The 20,580-nt window shown below is 33.7% G+C and overlaps 1 protein-coding gene across 9 annotated transcripts in view; it reads left to right on the forward strand.

The window, feature by feature from the left end:
- Positions 1–19,554, forward strand: part of March7 (membrane associated ring-CH-type finger 7) — a 45,619-nt gene extending 26,065 nt beyond the window's left edge. For 4 of the 9 annotated variants that reach the window (XM_008845730.2, XM_017801253.2, XM_017801252.2 and 1 more), the window contains 8 exons: positions 12–207; positions 2,341–2,508; positions 4,246–5,347; positions 7,020–7,189; positions 11,091–11,200; positions 13,802–13,915; positions 15,291–15,339; positions 18,246–19,554. In XM_008845730.2, coding sequence (XP_008843952.1) covers positions 12–207; positions 2,341–2,508; positions 4,246–5,347; positions 7,020–7,189; positions 11,091–11,200; positions 13,802–13,915; positions 15,291–15,339; positions 18,246–18,304 — 1,968 coding nt within the window. In that variant the 3' untranslated portion in view covers positions 18,305–19,554. Of the gene's footprint in view, positions 1–11; positions 208–2,340; positions 2,509–4,245; positions 5,348–7,019; positions 7,190–11,090; positions 11,201–13,801; positions 13,916–15,290; positions 15,340–17,858; positions 17,884–18,245 lie in introns of all 9 variants that reach the window. The other 5 variants (XM_008845731.2, XM_029569688.1, XM_008845732.2 and 2 more) reach the window with 5 other exon arrangements.
- The last annotated feature ends 1,026 nt before the right edge of the window (positions 19,555–20,580 follow it).

Here is a 20,580-nt window from a genome sequence, read left to right on the forward strand (position 1 = left end):
TTTTTTAATAGTCTGCATCAGCATCAGCATCTGCATCACCATTTCAATCTACATGGTACAGTGAATCTGAGATAACTCAGGGTCCACGCTCAAGATCACAAAATCAGCAAAGGGATCATGATTCAAAAAGACCTAAACTTTCTTGTACAAATTGTACAGCTACCTCATCTGGGAGAAATATTGGAAGTGGTTTAAATGCAGTATCAGGTAAGCTCATTATATGAATATTTTAGCATAACTGTATTTAGGTTTTGTATTAAATGGTTTTGTATAAGACTGGATTTGGAAATGCAGTGTAGTTTCTGAAATTCTGCCTTGTTAGTGGTAAAAATGAAATTAACTCTTCGTTTTGCCTTTTTAACAACATAGTTAGTAGACTTTAATTAGAATAGTTTTTGGTGTCCTTTTTGTTCTTTTTGTTTGTTTGTTTTACGTTTTGAGACAGGGTCTTACTAAGTAGAACTCTGACTGACCTTGAATTCGTGGTGTAGACCAGCTTGCCTTTGCCTCCTATGTGCTGGAATTAAAGACGTATGCTACCACACCCAGCCCTAGAATAGCCTTGTATATAGTAATCAAACTGGTAAGTCATGTTAGTTCTTATTGTGAGAGATAATAGATGTTAACCATTTCCTCAGCATGTCGTTTGGAATAAGTATTATGGCATATGGTACTTCTTTTCAGAAAACATGGAAACTCTTAATTGAAAAAAAAGAAGTTGGTCTTGTCCTTGTAAGAGTTCTACATAAAGAATTAAAAAGTCATTTGGGCATGGTGGTACCTTTAATGCCTTTAATCCCAGCACTGGGAGGCAGAGGCAGAGGCCAGCCTGGTCTACATAGTAAGTTCTAGGTCCACCAGGGCTACATGGTGAGACCTTGTTTCCACCCAAAAAAAGAGAATTGGAAAGTCATGATTCTCACAATCTGTAAAATATACAAGAGTAGCATTGGACCACCATACATAGTTTTTCTTAAAGTCCTGTGCCTTTTGTTTATTACTCAGGTTTACATATTAATAACAACAACAACAACAACAAAAACATTTTGTTGAGAAAGCAGGAAATTGCCTCCTCACTTAAAATCCTCTACAAATGAAATACTAGCCAATACTTAAAATTACTTTAAAGGGAGACAAAATTTATAACATAATTGTAGATAAAAAAATGTTATAAACAGTATCTTATTTTATGTAAGTATGAGTGTTTTGCCTACATGTAAGTACACCTGTGTCATGCAATATCCAGAAGGGGGCATACCGACTGTTCTTAGCTGCTTTGTGGGTACTGAGAACCAAACCCCAGTCTTCTGCAAGAGCATCCAGTGCTCTTAACCCCTGAGCTATCTTTCCAGCCTCTAGATAAAATTTAAAAAATGCTTATACATTATCAATTGAATTAGTGTAAGTGATTCCTGTCTATTTTGGTAGACAGGACCTCTATGGAAAAGACACTGCCTATCAGAAGGATATTAAAAGTAGTGAGATAGGTAAGAGCAGACTGACCTTAACTTTGTAGACAAACAGTACTATGCAGAGACATTTTTTTCTCTTATGCTATATGAAGTTGAAATATTAAATACACTGGTCCTTTCAGTTTAGAGGAATTATAAAAGCTAGGAAAGGAAGACTCAATTTCAAGGTAAATAATGTGGGGCAGTAGGTTCGAGAATTAATTTTAGTTTAGTTGTAAGTGAAATCATATCTAATAAAATTTGGAGTATAATATGGAATGAACCAAATGTGGTGGCAATGAAAATATTTCTCAGACTGGGGTTATAGCTCACTGATAAAGTATATGGTTAGAATGTGTACATGCTTGGGTCCATCCAATCCCCTGATAAAACTATTTATCCTGTAATTCAACTTCCATATCAGAATGGCTTTGATTTTGATTTTGTTGGTTTTCCATCATCACTTGGGCTTTTTTTGTGAAATTCTGTGCCTTTGCAAGATTTGCAGTTTTGATATATAATTATTTTAACCTTGTGCTTATGTTGCACATTGATCAGTGTGTACAGAGTGACTGAGACATTTACAGAGTATGTCTGAGGATAAATTTCAGTGTTAAGGATATATTTATTTAGCATGCATAGTTTATCATTTCTTAGGCCCTGGGTTCAATCCCTAGCACCAAAAATTAAGAATGTTTGAGTAGAAAAGTATTTGCAAATGATTAGTTCATTACTAAGTAATTTTGTGTTGCTGAATTTTGCATGTGATTGCACCTATGTAAATTGGAATTCCTATAATATTGTTACTTCTTCTGTATTACTGAAGATATACTGTCATCAGAAACCTTTGAAAACTTCTCTGAAATAAAATTTTTTCCACTATTTTAAGATTCTTCTTGGAGGCATAGTCAAGTTCCGAGATCTTCATCGATGGTACTTGGTTCATTTGGAACAGACTTACTGAGAGAAAGGAGAGATTTAGAGAGGAGAACAGACTCCTCCATTAGTAATCTTATGGATTATAATCACCGAAGTGGTGATTTCACAACTTCATCATGTATGTATAAACTGCATTATTAAGTATAGCTTATGTATTAATGTCAAATTATCTTGAAGGGCTGGAGTGATGGCTCATGGTTAAGAGCACTGGCTTCTTTTGAAGAGAACCCAGGTTCAGTTCCCAGCACCCACATGGCAGCTAGCAACTGTCTTAACTCCATTTCCAGGGGGATCCAGTGCCCTCTTCTGACCTTCACAGGCATTGCATGACATGGGTGCACTTACATACATATAGGCAATATACTCATACACATAAAAGTATCTTCTTGATGCCATTAATAGCAGTACAATAAAGTAAATGAAATAAATCTTAAGTTGTTATGAAGATTTCCAGACAGCCTAATGTTTTTTAGTAGCTTTTTTGTTGTTTAAAGAAATAGAAACAATTTAAAACTCATGAGTATTCAGATTCTACCTACCTGTTAACTTCTACCTTTTTCCTCTTAATGAATGTACATGTTAATAAAGTAATGCTTCGTAATTCTTACATTCAAAAGTATGATTTGCCTATAACGTTTTTCTAATTGAATGAGATAACCATTTCAACTCCCATTTTAAGGCATAATATAGAATTTCTTAGTATAACATGAATGTACCTTTTCGTTAACATTTCATAAAGATATGTGGTTTCTGCCACTGTATACAGACTTAAGCTTTTCAGAAACAATCCCATTAAGTGGAAGGAAAAAGTACTATCAGAGTTCACAAAAAGTTCATAAACTTCACAAAAGTAGCATGCAGAACTGGAGTTTGTATTTAAGTTACTTTAAATCAAAGTACAAGAGAGGAATAGATATAGGCCCTAATAGGTTATCCTTCTAGGAGGCTCCAGAGTAGTAGATACAGTTCTTCACAATGTGTATAGTTGAGTGGTTTTCACAAGGGAATACTATGGTGTTTTTCATTCCTCTCTAAGATTGAAAGTACCAGTTAGGGAGTTCTGTTTTGTTTGTTTTGAGATAGGGTCCTGCTGTATAACACAAACAGGCTTGGAACTATGTGATCCTCCTACCTGTGCCACCCAGGTGCTGGGCATGTGCTGTCACGCCCTGGTTTTAATAATGCAGCTGTCAGAGGCGTATACTGACTCGTAGTTACAAGCCAGTATTAAAAGGCAAGGGTGTATCTGATCAGTAGCCACTGCTGTTGATTTTAAAAATTGGAGAAATTCTTAGCTATTAGCAAGGTTTATATAAAGTTATATGGCTATTAATACTTAAGTAATTTCTGTATTTATTGTATAGAGTAAGACTCTCCAAAACAATTTCCCTGGTGTGGTTTTGCTTTTAATCATTGTATTTTATTTGGACTAAAGTTATGTATCAGTTTAGATGCTTAGATATGCTTCTGTTTTATCAGTTTCACATTGTCATTTTATTTATTTATTTATTTATTTAGTTATTTTTTTTGAGACAGGGTCTCAGCTGGCCTGAACTCCTGCCTCTGCCTCCCGAGTGCTAGGATTAAAGTGTGCATAACCATGCCCATCCCTGTCATAAGCTTTCATACTTGGTTTTAAATTTGTAATGTTGACTTGAAGTATGCAAGAAGCACATTTATATTTTTTTACTATATATATATGTATATATATATTTTACTATATAATTAAGCTTTCTAGTTACAAGATAGCAGTATTCAGTTTGAACTATTAGAATTTGGCAGTAGTCAATAAATGTGAGTTTAACAGTACTTAAATTATTTCATAATTGGTTACCTTTCCTTCTTTCAAAAATAGATGTTCAAGAAAGAGTTCCTTCTTCGTATTCACAGGGAGCAAGACCAAAAGAGAACTCAGTGAGCACTTTACAGTTGAATTCATCATCCACCAACCACCAGTTGCCTTCTGAACATCATACAGTACCAAGTTCTAGGAGCTCCAACAGAAATTCTTTCAGATCACATTTTTCTCCAAGACAATCAGAATCTTTTCGTAACAGTTCGCACCCTGCATTTTCTTATATTTCAGGTAGAGATGAAACTCCAACTATAAGCAATTCAGAAAGGGGTGGTTCATCTCAAAGATCATTTCCAGAGTCTTCTGACAATGAAGGTAGGCGTACAACCAGGAGATTGCTGTCACGTATAGCTTCTAGTATGTCATCTACTTTTTTTTCACGAAGGTCTAGTCAGGATTCCTTGAGTACAAGATCATTGAATTCTGAAAATTCTTACATTTCTCCAAGAACCGTAACTTCACAGTCTCGAAGTAATGGAACATCAACTTCTGAAGTTAATGACAGTAGGGCATCTGAAGCTTCTCAGGGATTTCGATTTCTTAGGCGAAGATGGGGTTTGTCATCTCTTAGCCAAAATCATAGCTCTGAGCCAGATTCAGAAAATTTTACCCAAGAATCTGAAGGTAGAAATACAGGACCGTGGTTATCTTCCTCACTTAGAAATAGATGCACACCATTATTCTCTAGAAGGAGGCGAGAGGGAAGAGATGAATCTTCAAGGATACCTACCTCTGATGTACCATCTAGATCTCATATTTTTAGAAGAGAATCAAATGAAGTAGTTCACCTTGAAGCACAGAGTGATCCCCTTGGAGCTGCTGCCAACAGACCACAAGCATCTGGAGCATCAAGCAGTGCTTCTGCGGGTGGCTCCACACCAGATTTGGCTCAAGGTGGAAGAAATACAGGAATAACGGGGTTTCTTCCCGGTTCCTTATTCCGATTTGCAGTTCCACCGGCACTTGGAAGTAATTTGACCGACAATGTTATGATTACTGTAGATATTATTCCTTCAGGTTGGAATTCATCTGATGGAAAAGGTGATAAAGCTAAAAGTGCACCTTCAAGAGATCCAGAAAAATTGCAGAAAATAAAAGAGAGGTAAATTTTAATGTTCATCCTCAGCTTTAAAACTATAAGAAAGAGCTTTTAAAATAGCACTCACAACATTAATATCTGAAATTTCCTTAAATTTACATGTATATGATGTTATGTCTTCAAAATAAATGGATGGTAACTAGTAATGAGTTAGTTTCGGGGGTGTGAACTATATCAAGAAACAATCCAAAGGAATTCTTAAATTGACTTCATACACATAGACATAAGACAAAAGTCTTAATGTCTTATGTTTGTTATTCTATGGTTAGACAACCTCTAAATGCGATTGGAAAGAAGAACCAAACTCATCATGAATTGCCAATCTATATATTAGCCTTTACTAAGTTGATATGTTACTGTTTATATTTCTCACAGTTTCCTTTTTAAGATTTTACCCTGGGCTGTTTGCCTGATTTTTAAGCTTACTGCTTTTTCTTATATAAAGATTTATTCTTTCCTGATAATATTAGCTTTAAAATTTTGCTCATTTTAGAGACTTAACTAATTGTAAGCTATCTTCTAAGCAATGTAGTAAATTACATTTCTTGCCCTTTAAAGTTAGGTTATTTGAGTGCATAAGTAACAGGCGAAGTTTTATTGATGTTTATTGAGAAACAGATTAGTCTTGTACTGCTCTGTGTGGTTAAGTGGTTTTAAAACGGCATTTGGGGGTTATTTTGCTATAGTTTGTGACATGCGTATTTGGTGTACTTTGCCTCATTTATGAGGATTTTAAGGCTGGAGCAATTAAATTAGTAAAAGCCTAGAAAAGTTGAATCTACTAAATGAAAAGTAATTGAATTTTTGAAAGGAAGACTGTTGAAGATAAAATAGTTTATACTTAATGTCATGTCTAATTAATTAAGCTAGGGTAGAAAGTCACCTTATAATTATATATCTGTCTCCATAATTTTTTTGCCAAGTTTACTAGGAACACATGTCACCCAGATTGTATTTCAGTAGAAGGTCCTCATTCAGTATTGCTAGTTTACTGAGTATCTCATCTGTGCTGGTAGTGTACTAACAAAATAAGAATTTTATCAGAAAAGTACTTTACTTATTATGCAACTGTTAATCCACATTTAACCGGTACATATTGGCCTGTAAAATGGAGGACAGGGGTTAATTAAAAACTGTTCATGCTTTAAAAGCTTTCCCTTATAGAAATGAAAATAATTTAATAAGATCAGTGAGAGTGGAGTAGTGGAGGATTTTTTAAATCAATTTTTCAGTTTTGTTCCAATCAATACAAAAAGTTCATCAATTTTGGTAATGTGTAAAGGAGAAGCCTAATGTAAAATTTTACTTAGTTTATTGAAATATCTTGATTTTTTTTTTTTCAGGTATTGGGGACAAAATGTATGTGCATGAGTTTCCTTTATAGTATTGGATTAAAATCTCTGTGAAAAAGATAGAACCTTACACTGTTAACAAAGATGAAAGAGCATCATCTGAAGAGAAATGATAGTATAGCTGGTTTCATTTACCTTTAAAATACACTTTTATTAATAGTGAAAGGAACTTTCATGGAGGTTACTAATTATTGTTGCTTCTTGTTTACTGTTTTCTTTTGGACTTGGTGTGAGTAGAAATGAAAAAAAAAAAAAATGTATCACTGGAAGTGGACAACTAGGATGAATTTTGATAGCCCTGACAGTTGTGCTTTCATTTCCAGCCTTCTTTTAGAGGATTCAGAAGAGGAAGAAGGTGACTTATGTAGAATTTGTCAGATGGCAGCTGCTTCATCCTCTAATTTACTGATCGAGCCATGCAAATGCACAGGAAGTCTACAGTATGTCCATCAAGAGTGTATGAAAAAGTGGTTACAGGCCAAAATTAACTCTGGTAAGATTCACTTTTCTGAATATTTTATTTCAAATCTTTGAGATATATATGTGTATGCATTTAGACTTAACTGTTTATAATTTATTATTAAATTTACTTATCAAAAGTATCAGCTGTTTTTTAATTCTCTGCAAAAGAGTCTTATTATAAACATTATTTCTTTTGTTACCTTCTTCATACATGTACAGTACAACTATAATTTGAGATTATTGGTGACTCTGTGGTGTAAAAAACCCTTTGAGTCAAGAACACTCACTGTTTACCAGGTTATGTGTCTGAAAAGATTTATTGCCATTGTGTCACTTAGCAGTTCTGTTGGGATTCATTTGTTCATTGTGTACTGGTTGGAGTTGGGCATAATTTCAGATGTGGGATTTATAGCCCAGTAAACAAGACAGGCAAGGTATCTGCTCTGTGATAGTAGGTGATATTGGTTATTATGGGAATGCTTTTCTTCAGTGACAGCTTCCAGTCTTAGAGCTTTACAATAAGGAATTGGCTTCAAGAAGGAGAAAAACATGCAAATAGAGATCAGCTAATAAAAGTATTTTAAGGTAAGGAGGACTTAGGTATATTTGAAGAATTGAATGGTGTACAATATGACTGGCATATTAATTAATATGGATAAACCTTCAGATGAAACAGTTGAAATAAAAGGTTAGTTAAGCTAGTTCATGCAAGACTTTTAAAGATCCTAAAGCTTAGATTTTTATGTAAGTATGATAGAAGCCACTGAAAAGGGGGTGGGGAATGTAATGATCTTATTTTTATTGACTGCTCTGGAGAAAAGATTTCAGGGGAAGAGACGATTGGGAGCAGTGAAACTAATCATAGTCTATTCTAGAAATACTAGAGTTGATGGTAGTTGACATGATATTGGTGTTCGTGATGATAGAAGTGGGTAGATTTTGGTATGTTTTGGAGGTGAATTCACTTAATTTTTCCAGTGAATTAGGTCCAATAGGATAAGATGAAGAATAGAGAACATCTCATTTTTGCCTTGATCAAGTAAGTAAATGATTAGATCTTTTTTTTTTTTTTTTTATGTGTATGAGTGTTATGCCTACATATATGGAAGTGCACCCATGTCGTGCACTGCCCATGCAAGACAGAAGAGGCTGTCAGATCCTCTGGAACTGGAGTTACGGACAGTTGTTAGCTGTCTGTGGGTGCTGGGATTCGAACCTGGGTCTTTCTTCTGCAAGAACAGTGTTCTTAACTATTGTGCCATCTCTCCAGCCCATGATTAGATCTTTTAGTGAAATAAGAAAGCTGGAAATAGAATCATATTGCAACAGGTGACCTAGGAGTTCTGTTTTAGACATAGACTGTTATTGGAATTTCATTTTAGGTAACCATGGAAAAACTATTATTAGAATTTCATTTTAGGTAACCCATAGAAGCCTCAAATAGGCTATTATTTAGACAAGCCTTGACATTTCACTTGGAGAAAGACTTGGTGTCAAAGAACAAGGCTAGGATAAAACTGTGGGACACCCAAACATTTAGTGAGAGTAGAGAAAGATTTGAGAAATAGTCTCTACAGTCAAACTGGTCATAAGAAGCTAAGAAAATGATATGTTGAATAAGCCAAAATAATTGTATTGAGGATGGTGATCAGCTCAATATTGCCAAGGGTTGAAATGGGCTAAGGACATAACTCAGCCAGGTCAAATACTTGCTGTGCAAACTTGAAAAACTGAGACTAGATCCCCAGTACCCTTGTAAAAATATGGCATGCCACCAGGCATAGCACTGGGATTTTGGAGACAAGCACATCCCTGGAGCTCACAGTCTATTCAAATCCAAGAACTTTAGATTAAGTGAGCCTCAATAAGATGGAGAGTGTGATAGAGGAAGACATATGATATTAATCTCTGCTCTCCATGTGTACATACACATGCCACACATGCATAAAACATTTAAAAAATAATCAGTGAAAATGACAGGATCGATAATAAGGATGTTAAAGGGGGAGACTGCAACACAGATGCCTTTTCTACAAACTGTGAGATACAAGAAACAATCAGTATTATATGGACTAATGGAAAGTGTTTGTTTCTTTGTTTAAGATAGGAAATCATCAAGTATGTTTTTGAGAAGCTGATGGAGAGGAATTAAAACGCTATGAAATGACAGGATGGGATCTAGGGCATATGTTGAATGGTTACTCTTTACTAGGAGAAAAATAATTCATTTCTAGAAAGCCATATTCTTAGGCATGTTGTTCAGATTGTTGTTTCAGTAGGAGAATGCATGACCTCCTACATAGTGTTTCTAGTTTTTTAGGGAAGTAACGTCTTTTAATTGAGGGATAGGTTAGGAGGTCTTTAGATCCTGGGGATAGGTTAGGAGGTCTTTAGATTCTGAAGTTGAGTTAGTAAGATTTTTAGGCAATTTTAGTATCCATAAAATGATTTTAGAGAAGGGGGGAATATGGCTTAATAGCAGAAGATTTGCTTCACATTTGTGAGGTCCTGAGTTCAGTACTGACCACTCCCAAAATATAGAATAATAAAGTCAAACACATGCAGTTTTTAAAAAGTGGTTTACAAATTCTTGGATGTAGACCTAGATTGGTGTGTATAGGGGTTGGGTCCTTTGCTAGGTAAATAGTAAAGAGAGTTAACATAATTGTAATGATTGTGGGACTTAATCAGGAAGAGAATAAGATACCACACTCTTGAGTAATGTCATAGTATGGTGTTAGAGAACTGCTGGGGAATAGGAATTTTTCGGTTTCAGTGTATTCTTATGGGATCACTGTTGCCTCAGTATTCTCTTGTTGACTAAACAAATAACCTATTTTCTCAGATTTGTATGTTTTCTTTTCTTAAGCTGTTTTTATTTAGAAAAGATGTTCTTACTTTCTGAGTCTCAAATCTCTGTTAATTGGCACAAATTCACTCCAAAGAATGTGAGGGAAATTGAACTGAAACTTTACTGTTATTCAAAACTTACTTGAATTTAGGCCCTTGTTCAATTGATAGTCTTATCCACAAATTAAATGCAGCACAGCCTGCATATATATTTAGACTATTTCCTACTAAATTGGAGCTACTAGCTTATAGCAATCAAGTGTTGAGTGCACATGGAAGAAGTTTTTTCCTTTTTTTAAAGAAATTATGACTATATGATGTGTACACAAGAAAATTAACCATTTTGATTATTACAAAGTAAGTAATTTTCAGAACTTTCTTATCACCCAAGGTAGATTTACTCAGTAAACAGTAACTCTCTGCTCATCTTCTGACCAATCCCCAGTAACTTTTGGTATATTTTCCTATCCTAGTTAAAAGACATAAATAGAATAGTAAAATATTTATCTTTTTATATATCTTATTAGCATGTCTTCAAGGTTGAGTCATGCTATAGAAGGCATCAGGACTTAATTCCACTTATGGCTGAAGTGAGCTGTTTTAATCTGGGCAACAGTACATCCCCTTTCTCCTCTCTTAGCAGAGCAGGTGCATTCCTTGGACTACACACAAGGTCTTTGCAGATGTATGCTGTGATATCAACAGTACTGGCCTGTGTACATTGCTAGTTTGAGATACTGTGTCATTAAACATTACTTTGATAACATGCCAGCATACTTCAGGAGGAAGTAGGAAGTACAGATGACATTCCATTGCCTCATCAGCTTCCTGTAATCAGAGAATGCATGAGTTATCTAGGAGGAAAAAAAAAACAGGTATCTAAATGATGGGTGGAGGCATAAATGTCACAATGCAGAACATGATGTGCACATTTGGTATTATACATCATTGTTTTTGGAGAGATAATTGCAGTATTGTAATCTTATCTTTCATCCTTTTATAATCCCTATTTCAAGTTTTTCTGTATTGTAAACCTTAAACATAGGATGAAAAAGCTTTTCTTGTCACTTGATTTTTGCCAGGTTCTTCATTAGAGGCTGTAACTACCTGTGAACTCTGTAAAGAGAAGTTGCAACTTAACCTGGAGGATTTTGATATTCATGAACTACATAGAGCTCATGCAAATGAACAAGTTAGTATATTTTGCCTAATTTGGTAAGTGTCTGTTGTAAGCTTAAAGGAGAGCTCTTGAAGAAAAGATTAAGTCATGGTCAGAAAATTTATATTAATAATAATACTTAACATAATTTTTATGATATTAGGTGTTTATAATTTAATAATTTTTCATTAATATTTTCCTTTAAGTGAAAGACTAAATTAAGATGAACTATCATACTTTATAAATAAACCAAAAAATAATAAAAACGGGAAAGTCCTTAACTCCAGGTCCAGGGGAATCCAAAACTCTCTTCTGACTTCCGTGGCATTGCACGATATGGGTGCACTCACATACATGCAGACAATACACTCATACACATAAAATAAAAATAATAAAATCTTTTTTTAAAAAACAGGAAAGTGGATGCAAAGTAGTCGTGTCAACCTTATTTCCTCAGCATTGTAATTGATTTAATGATTCAGTTGGAAGAACAACTACAGGAAAATCCTGGGGAAGTATTTGTGATTAATTAGACGGACAATTTCATTATTCTGAAAAGAGATCCAGTAGTCATTACTCATTCGCTTCTCATGCCCTTCTCCTAGTCCCTGGCCTTTACCAACCTGTGTTCTATTTTATAGATTTACCTATTTGGGATAATTTATATTAAGGAAATCATACAATATAAGGTATTTTATGAACAGCCATTATTTTAAAATGTAGACAAGAGAACTAGAGTGGCTCAGTGGTTAAGAGCACTAACTGTGACAGAGGACCTGAATTCAATTCCTAGCACCTGTGTTAGGTAGCATATAACTGCTTATAACTCCAGCTCCAGGACATCTGATCCCTGTGTGGCATCTGAGGACACTGTACTCACTTTCATATCTGTACACATTCACATAATTAAAAAAATAATAAGTCTTTTAAAATGTGGGAAAAATAGATACCCTTTGAAAATCTGGTTAAGCCTATAGTCTTACAAAATAAAAACATAAATTCTGAATATAATTTACGGGACTCTCAGTTTGGAAGTTATTGCTTAAATCAAGATTTAAGAATAACTGATCTGAAAAATGAAATATTACACAGTTGATAGAATATAAGTGTTATTTAATGCCAGTTGTAATTCTGTTCCATTCTTTAATGATCTGGTTGTCCAAAAAGAACATCATTTCAGTACAGAAATGTCTTAATCCCTAAGGAATCTATAGACAGCTGAATCTGATATTTTAAAGGACAGGGAAAATAAGAAACATGTAATGATGCAGAAAAATGTATTTTTGTCTTCAAGTTAAGAGGAGGGTTCAGAAAGTTATTTTCTCTTGCCACTTTTAGATGTTCATGCTCTCTCTTAGAACCAATTCATAAGTTTTCATTAAGGGAGGATTTTTATTTAGTTGTTTTAATGACCCATACTCTTACATAATGAAGAAATGTTAAGGGATACTGGGGGTATCATTTTAAAGACATTAACTTATTTTATGGAAATCATGAAGTGTAGTGACAAGTTACCATATTTCAAATGATTGGTTTAATACAAATTTATTCCTCATTTCCCTGTGATTTACTCTTTTGCAAGGTGATAACCATGTATACAAAAAAACAAACTTCTTTTTTGGGGCACAGATTCCCAGTTATGTAGCCCTGGCTGGTCTGGAGCTTACTGTGTAGATCTGGCTGGTCTGGAACTCAGTGAGCCACCACATCTGGCCTAACCATGTAAATTTTTTTAAAAAATCAGTGTAAGATTTCCTTTTCAGTTTAAAAAAAAAAATCAAAATAGGCATTTAAATAATTTCAAATTCTTAAATTATCCATACAATCTGATGAATAATTACTAAAATTTGTATTGACATACGATTCTTAATTTCAGATGTGTTCATTACCCAAAGCAGGTGCAATTGACCTTTTTACTATAAAATTTTTTTTTAATTTGATTTTTAATTTGCAGTATTCTAATTTATATTTATAGCTATGTGCTTATAAGGTGGAATGATTGCCTGGCACCACCAAAAGTGACAAGAACTTAAAAAGATAAAGAGTGGGGACACAATAGTTTTGAAACATAACTTACTTTTAACCAATTATAATTTCTCTGTGTTCCTTTTCCAACATGCATCCTACCCCCGAAAAACAACAACAACAAAAAAAACAGAAATACTTTATCTGTGTAGATTTGCGTTATTGTTGCCTTTATGCTGATGAATTCACAAGAAACACTACTGCTGTCACATTAGGTATAAATTATAGATCTGCATTATAGATTTAGGTTAAATGAAATGGTAATTTTGAGGTAGGCACAAATAACTATTAGTCATTTGTAAAAGGGGAGGTCTGTGGTGAGGTTTATAGGAAATAAAAACACTCTTTATCTCAGGAAATTGTTTAAAAGATAAACTTTTATACAAATGATTAAAAGGAGACTGAGAGACTAAGGATTTATGCCATTAATAAATTTTTAGGGCATTATGTAAGGTTGCATTATATTTCTTGGTTTAATAGATGATACTGCATATCTTAACTAGGATCTAGGTCCAAATACATTTCCTTTTTATTTATCAGTAAATTTTGACTGCAGTCACAATTCTAATTTTTCATTCTCCGTTTCTTCTCTTTGCTTCCCTGTTGAAGGCTGAGTACGAGTTTATCAGCTCTGGTCTCTACCTAGTTGTGCTACTGCACTTGTGCGAGCAAAGCTTTTCTGATATGATGGGAAACACAAATGAACCAAGCACACGTGTCCGAGTAAGTAATGCTGGATTTGGGGAGAGAGGGAGGGTATCATATAACAAGTATTTGTCTTGAAAAGCAAATTTGTTATGTGTTCATACCCTGTTTCTTAACAATAAAGATAACTGTAGATTTAGCAGAAATTGCTGTCTTCTACAAGTGTCCTAATTTTTTCATAGGCTGCTTGGATAAAAATGTGATATTCTAGCTTATTTCAGAGAAAAACAGGGACAGAATTAGAAACAGAAAGGGAAAAATGTTCTTTTAAATTAATCCACAAAGAAAACCTTCAGCATTACATCTTAGAAACATGAAATTGAGTTACAAAAGCCAAAAGCATTTGGAAAAATGAACTTTAGTTTCTTAGTTGTTGTTCTATAAAAGATTACACTTGTACTAATGAGTGTGTCAGTATTATAAACTAAGATACAAACTAGTTTATATAAACTATATTACTACTAGCTGTACATTTAGACTAGCTTTTTGTTATTTGTAATTAATCAATGCTTTTTGCTCATTGTAGGAAAGGAAACACTGCTGCCTTGGCCATTTTTTGTAGCAGGGCCTCTGATCAGTCTTGTTAACTGCAACAGTCTAAACACGTCTTATCTAGATATAAGTTCATAACATGCTAAAATATATAACAAAATTGCCTTTTTTATAACTTTAAGTATATAAAGCATAGAATGTTAAAGGTGTATTTTTATTTAAATTATGAAAAATATAATTCAAAATATGTTGCTTCTAAGTTAATAAAACCCTTTTATATATTTTGTTATGTGTCTATTGTAACTGTGATCCAGTTGACAGTTATTATCATTAAGAGCAAAGAGAACTATTAAGAGCAATCATAATTATAGCACATATCTCAGTTTCTAAGAACTTGAGCCCCTAATTGTAGTTAATGGCCATAAAAAGGTGTGTTAATAACTCTGTGAATGAAGAAAGTATGTAAAGCATATAAGGTCTATTGAATTCATTCTTTTTAAGGAAGTTAATATTCATAGGATTAAAGTGAAAGTCGTTAAATACATTTCTGTAGCTATCAGATTTAGGCAGGCACATTTCAATTCATTTGTGTCAAAATAGAAGTTTTTGTTTCTTCTCGTAATTTTTTAAAGTTACATAGAAAGGCAGTATCATTGGATACAATTATTTGTGTCTGCTCCCAATTTCATGAGACTGGTTTCCATGTTATTAATAATATAAAACATGTAGCATAATGCCCTTAATGTTATAATTTTTGTTGTTGGGCTGAGAAAGACCCCTGCTTAAATGATTAAAATGGTGTTTGAATTTTTAAGTAGAAATAAAATCTCCTATACTGATTCTCTCTTCAGATCCATTTGCAACATTTAAACTACTGTATTTCTTTCTGCATTGTTTCTAGTTTATTAACCTTGCAAGAACTCTTCAGGCACATATGGAAGATCTCGAAAGTAGGTGGAATTTCCCCTCTCCAGACTTGTTGAATTTACTTTGCAAATTAAATTCACAGAACAAAACCTAAGTATATATACTCTTTTCTGCCAAATTAAGCTTTCGTTATAGGCTTAATAATACCAAAATTACTGATAATGGGTTTGACATTTGACACTAGTTTTTCTAATGTATTTTTAAAATTATACTTAAGGTATGGAAGGATGTAATTTCAACCTAGTATTTTAAAATAAATCACTAACTCTGATTTTAGTATTTGTCACCCAAATAGAAGACATAAACATAGCTCTTAAGTCATAGCTTTTAGGAATTTTTCTTTTTTTAATATAAAAGGAAATTTTCTTTTTATTCACCTTTTCTAAATCTTGAAAGATTTTCCTTAGACTTGTGTATGGTTCCAGGAAAATAAGGAAGAGAGACTCCTGAGTACATAGTAACCAAGGATTTGTTTGTTTGTTCCTTTTTACTTAAAGTTCTTTGGGGACCTTTATTACTATGTAGGGAACTCCAGTTTCTTCATATCACATTCCAGCGTTAAGACTTTGGTCAGGCTCTTTAACTGAAGGTTCATAATTCCCAAGTCTTGTCTTCTCATTGTTTTATAACAACAGAAATTGGCTCTAGAACAGTTTCTGGGGAATTCAAGATTAAACGTGCCTGATTCCCTACTTGTTAATTTTTCACCAAGAGCAACAGGCTTCTAGTACACTCTGAAGTGTTTTAAAATATGTATTCTTGCCAGACATGGTGGTACACCCCTTTAATCCCAGCACTTGGGTGGCAGAGGCAGGCCGATCTATGTGAGTTTGAGACCAGCCTGGTCTTCCTAGTGAGTTCCAGGACAGCTGGGGCTGCAGGGAGGCCCTGTCTCAAAAAGACCAAAAAAAAAAAAAAAAAAAAAGTATCCTCTTAATTATTTTGCAAATGCCTTCAAAATACTTGGAGTATTATCTGTAGTATGTGTAACGTTGCCTTTAGAGGAAGCTCTGCATCTTTTGAAGATAGTTTGAGGATTCAGTTGTTACAAAAACAGTTTAATCTTTTAAAGACATGATCGTTTTTAAAAAAAATTAAGCCTGTATTAACTTTAAGTTTTAAAAGGATTTGTGATAAAACCAGACAACACATTTTCAGTTTTCCATTGACATGTGTGAAAATAAGGAACCAGTAGGAATTCATTCAGTGTAATGTTTTTTTCCTTTGTAACATTTGTAAAAAAATGCCTTTTAGGATAATACAAAAGTCTGACTTTTGTTTCTGAGAGTTACAATTTATTCATTGTTAGATGTTGTGATAATCATTTGTTTCAATGTATTTTCTGCAAGTTTTTCATTTTTAAACATTTTTAAAAATAAGGTATTAAAGGCGCATGCCTTTAATCCCAGCACTCAGGAGGCAGAAGCAGGCGGATCTCTGTGAGTTCAAGGCCAGCCTGGTCTACATAATGAGTTCCAGGACTGCTGGGGCTACAGGGAAACCCTGTCTCAAAAAAGACCAAAAACAAACAAAAAACAATATTCTCGCCAGGCGTGGTGGTACACGCCTTTAATCCCAGCACTTGGGAGGTAAAGGCAGGCGGATCTCTGTGAGTTCTAAGGCCAGCCTGGTCTGCATAGTGAGTTCCAGGACAGCTGGGGCTACAAGGAGACCCTGTCTCAAAAAGACCAATAATAATAATAATAATAATAGTCTCATGTAGAATATAATTTTTTAAATGTAGTGAGGTCTACCCCCCCTCCTGTGTGCAAGAGAATAAAAAGATGGAGGTAAAATATATACAGCCTCAACTGACTGAAAGATGTTGGTGTTTCAAATGAATTACAGAATACTAGAGTATGGCCATACTTTAAAAACTGAATTTTATTCTCCTGTGGAGTTACTCATCTAGAAAACAGGAAGTTCCCTAAAACACTGTTGACACTTCCCTCTATGATACAACAGAAAACTTACAGGGCAATAGGGTTTCTGTCAGTCATGAGCTACATATCAACTGTATTTAAAGTAGATTTTATTTGTAAATGTCACATAATTACCCGGTGCTTTACTCTATGTTGATTCCATTTGCTGAGTGCTTGTAAATTGTCCAATATTAATAGTAGAGTACATTAAACCTTTCTGCCCATAATAATACTGGAGATTCTAGGTAGCTGTTTATTTTAAAGAACTTTAATTTTCCTTCACATGTAAAGCAGTTTGTATTAATACATAGCTTTTTACTGCCTCGGCCGTATCTAAAGACATGCCAGGATGGCCTTGAATAAATTAGAATCAGAAGTGTAAAAGTGAAGTTTCTGATACTTTGGAGACATGGGAGTAGTCTACTTGGGTTCTTTTTTAGTTCTATTTAGTAAAGTATAGCTTTATATAGACATTGTCTATATAAAGCTATACTTTACTAAATAGAGCTTTTTCTTGGCATTGTATAGACATAGCTTTGATGTAAATTGCAAAAACATCTATAACCTATTATTCTGTGTACATTTTTTTTTCATTTTCATCGGATGCATCAAACATGCAGCGGTAATAAGCCAGATTCTACTCAGGTGTGTGAGAGCACTTGCCTTAAATTCACTTTTTCTCTAGTGGATGTCATTATGAGCTACTATGAACACAAATTGATCTCAGAAACAGTTTTGAAGATACTCTTGAACCAAAATTTTAAGCATTTTCATTTTTATACAAACTGTATAACATCAAAGATATGGGGGCGGGGACATTGTAAATGGTCATCACCCACAATTAAACCACTTTAACCCTGTCATGATAACTTACCATTTTTGACAAAACAATATACTAAATTGGGAGTTTTGTTTTACAAATCATTGCTGTTCTGGCTTAATGTTTACACCTCTCATTCTTGTCCCCCTTAAAGTCATTCTTTAATCATCCTGTTTTCTTTCAACAGCTTCAGAGGATGATTCTGAAGAAGATGGAGACCATAACAGAACATTTGATATTGCCTAACTTCGTTTAAGACAAATGGATGATATGTGAACATGTTAATTAAAACTGGCAATTACATGAATAATTTTGTGAGGGAATGCCTGTTAGCTATATTGACTATATAAAAAATGAATATATATACATACGTGTATAAATGTAAATATATATTCATTCTCAAATGTTGCTGAATTAAATTCTGTGGCTGGACCTTTTTAACATTGGCCAGCAAATCTGATGTTTATAATATGTAATCAAAAGCATTTTTCTTTTAGGTGAGTAGGAAAGCATTGCCCTTGTTTTAAATATCTAAGCATTGCTCATCAGCCTTTTTCTGTCTTATGATTACTGTAGTCATATTTATACAAAATTTTGTGTATTAGTCTCTTGCTAGTGAGAAAAATCAGAATGTCCTATTGAAATAAAATGCCAAGTGGCACCTAATTAGTTTTCTTTTTAAAATGCCTTAAGTTGCAACCACATTTTGATAATCATTTATTTCCAGTGTTTCAAAAAAATTTTAAAAGAATAGGTAGTTTTGAAGACCATTATTATATTAGGTTTCCAAATTTAATTTGAATTTGAAATTCACTTAGCAATAAAGTCTAATTTTTAAAACAAGTATGTAAAAGATGTAGAAATGATGGATAACTTTTGTATTGATTTGCAAAATGCAGATTATATTTGATAGGCCATGGTATGTAGGTATTCCTTTTAGGAATATTTCAGCTATAAACTATTATCAGAATTGCCAGTCAAATGATATTGGTTAAAAAATTATTAAAATGTCAAGTTCACAGAATATTTTTTTAAAGCCCACATTCAGAGTTTAAAACACTGGTTTTCAATGTGTTTTTTAGTGTTGTCACTTCTTTCTAGATAAATATAAATAACTATTTGGGTCCTGGTCATTTTTAGCTGTATTCCTTGGAAATTATGAGCATTTATTTGATGATTGTTAATATTTTTCAATACCTTTGCAAAACAGATGAACATTACTTATTCAACATGAATGAGTTTGCACTATGGTCATGAGTTGTGTAAGCATCCATAATATTGTAAGTTTCCACTGTCAACACCCTTAGGGTATACATTTTTACTTTGAGATGGTTTCAGATTAGTCCAATGTTAATGGCAACAAACAACTTTTTCAAAACATACAAAAAATATGATGTAATTTCTCAAATGTGAATGAACAGTTTGCCTACACTTAGTTTGTTGGTCTTATGTAAAACCTTGGCTTGAAATAAAGTGATACTGATTGATTTATTTTACAGTTTGAACTGTTTCTTTTTAAACTGGTGCTCAAAGAAGACTCCAATCCTTATAGCCAAGAATTTTATTAAAACTTCAAGTCTCATTTCATAGTGTTTTAAAAATGTTTTCACAACTTGTAACTATTATCTTTGCATTGCCTTAAGGTAAAAACCACAAAATTTAAGGATGCCAGTTTGAATATTTTCTGTCCTGAGGAACTGAACTTAAAATATCAGTGCTTATATAGAATTCATTATAAAAATTATCTTCGTTTGTTTTAAGACAGTTTCACTATGTAGCTCTGGCTGGTCTAGAACTTCCTAGATCAGCCTGCCTCTGCCTCCAGAGTGCTGGTCTTAAAGGCATTCCACCACCATGCCTGGCCCAAAAATTGTTTCAAGAAAATATTCTGCAATTTATATAATCCCAGTGCTGGGGAATGGAAATACGAGGGTTGCTGGACTTGTGGTCATCAGCCTAACTCCAGATTTAGTGAAAGACCTTGTCTCAAGGGAACAAAGTGGAGAAGTGATGGAGCAGGACACTTTTGTCCTCCTGGCCTGTTGTATATACACATAAATGTGCATCTACACAGACAGGTGTGCATATACTGCACTTAACATCCCCAAAAAGAATAAATGGGAACAAGAGTCATTGGTTACTAGTTTTAAATTGCACACAATCAAGAGACCATGTAATAAAAATTCCTATGAAAATATACTTCAAAATGTTATTCTTTCTCTATGTATATTTACCTAACATAAGAATTGTCAAGACTTGGGATGTGATTCAACTATTGTCATTGATTGTTGGGATCAAGATATTGAAAAAAGCAATTTATTCTGACTACATTGAGCAAGGCTTCTGTTACTGTTAATACTAAGTAAATAATAGCTTTTATAGTTTTATCTGTTAACCTATAGTTTTATCTATAGTTTTATGATTTGATGTCTAAAGGTCAGATAGTTCAGTCAGTATAGGTTGATCCCCAGAATGCACACACACACATACACACACACACACACACACACACACACACACAC

Source organism: Nannospalax galili, unplaced genomic scaffold, assembly GCF_000622305.1.
Source record: "Nannospalax galili isolate Female #2095 unplaced genomic scaffold, S.galili_v1.0 scaffold540, whole genome shotgun sequence".
Taxonomy (NCBI): Eukaryota; Metazoa; Chordata; class Mammalia; order Rodentia; family Spalacidae; genus Nannospalax; species Nannospalax galili.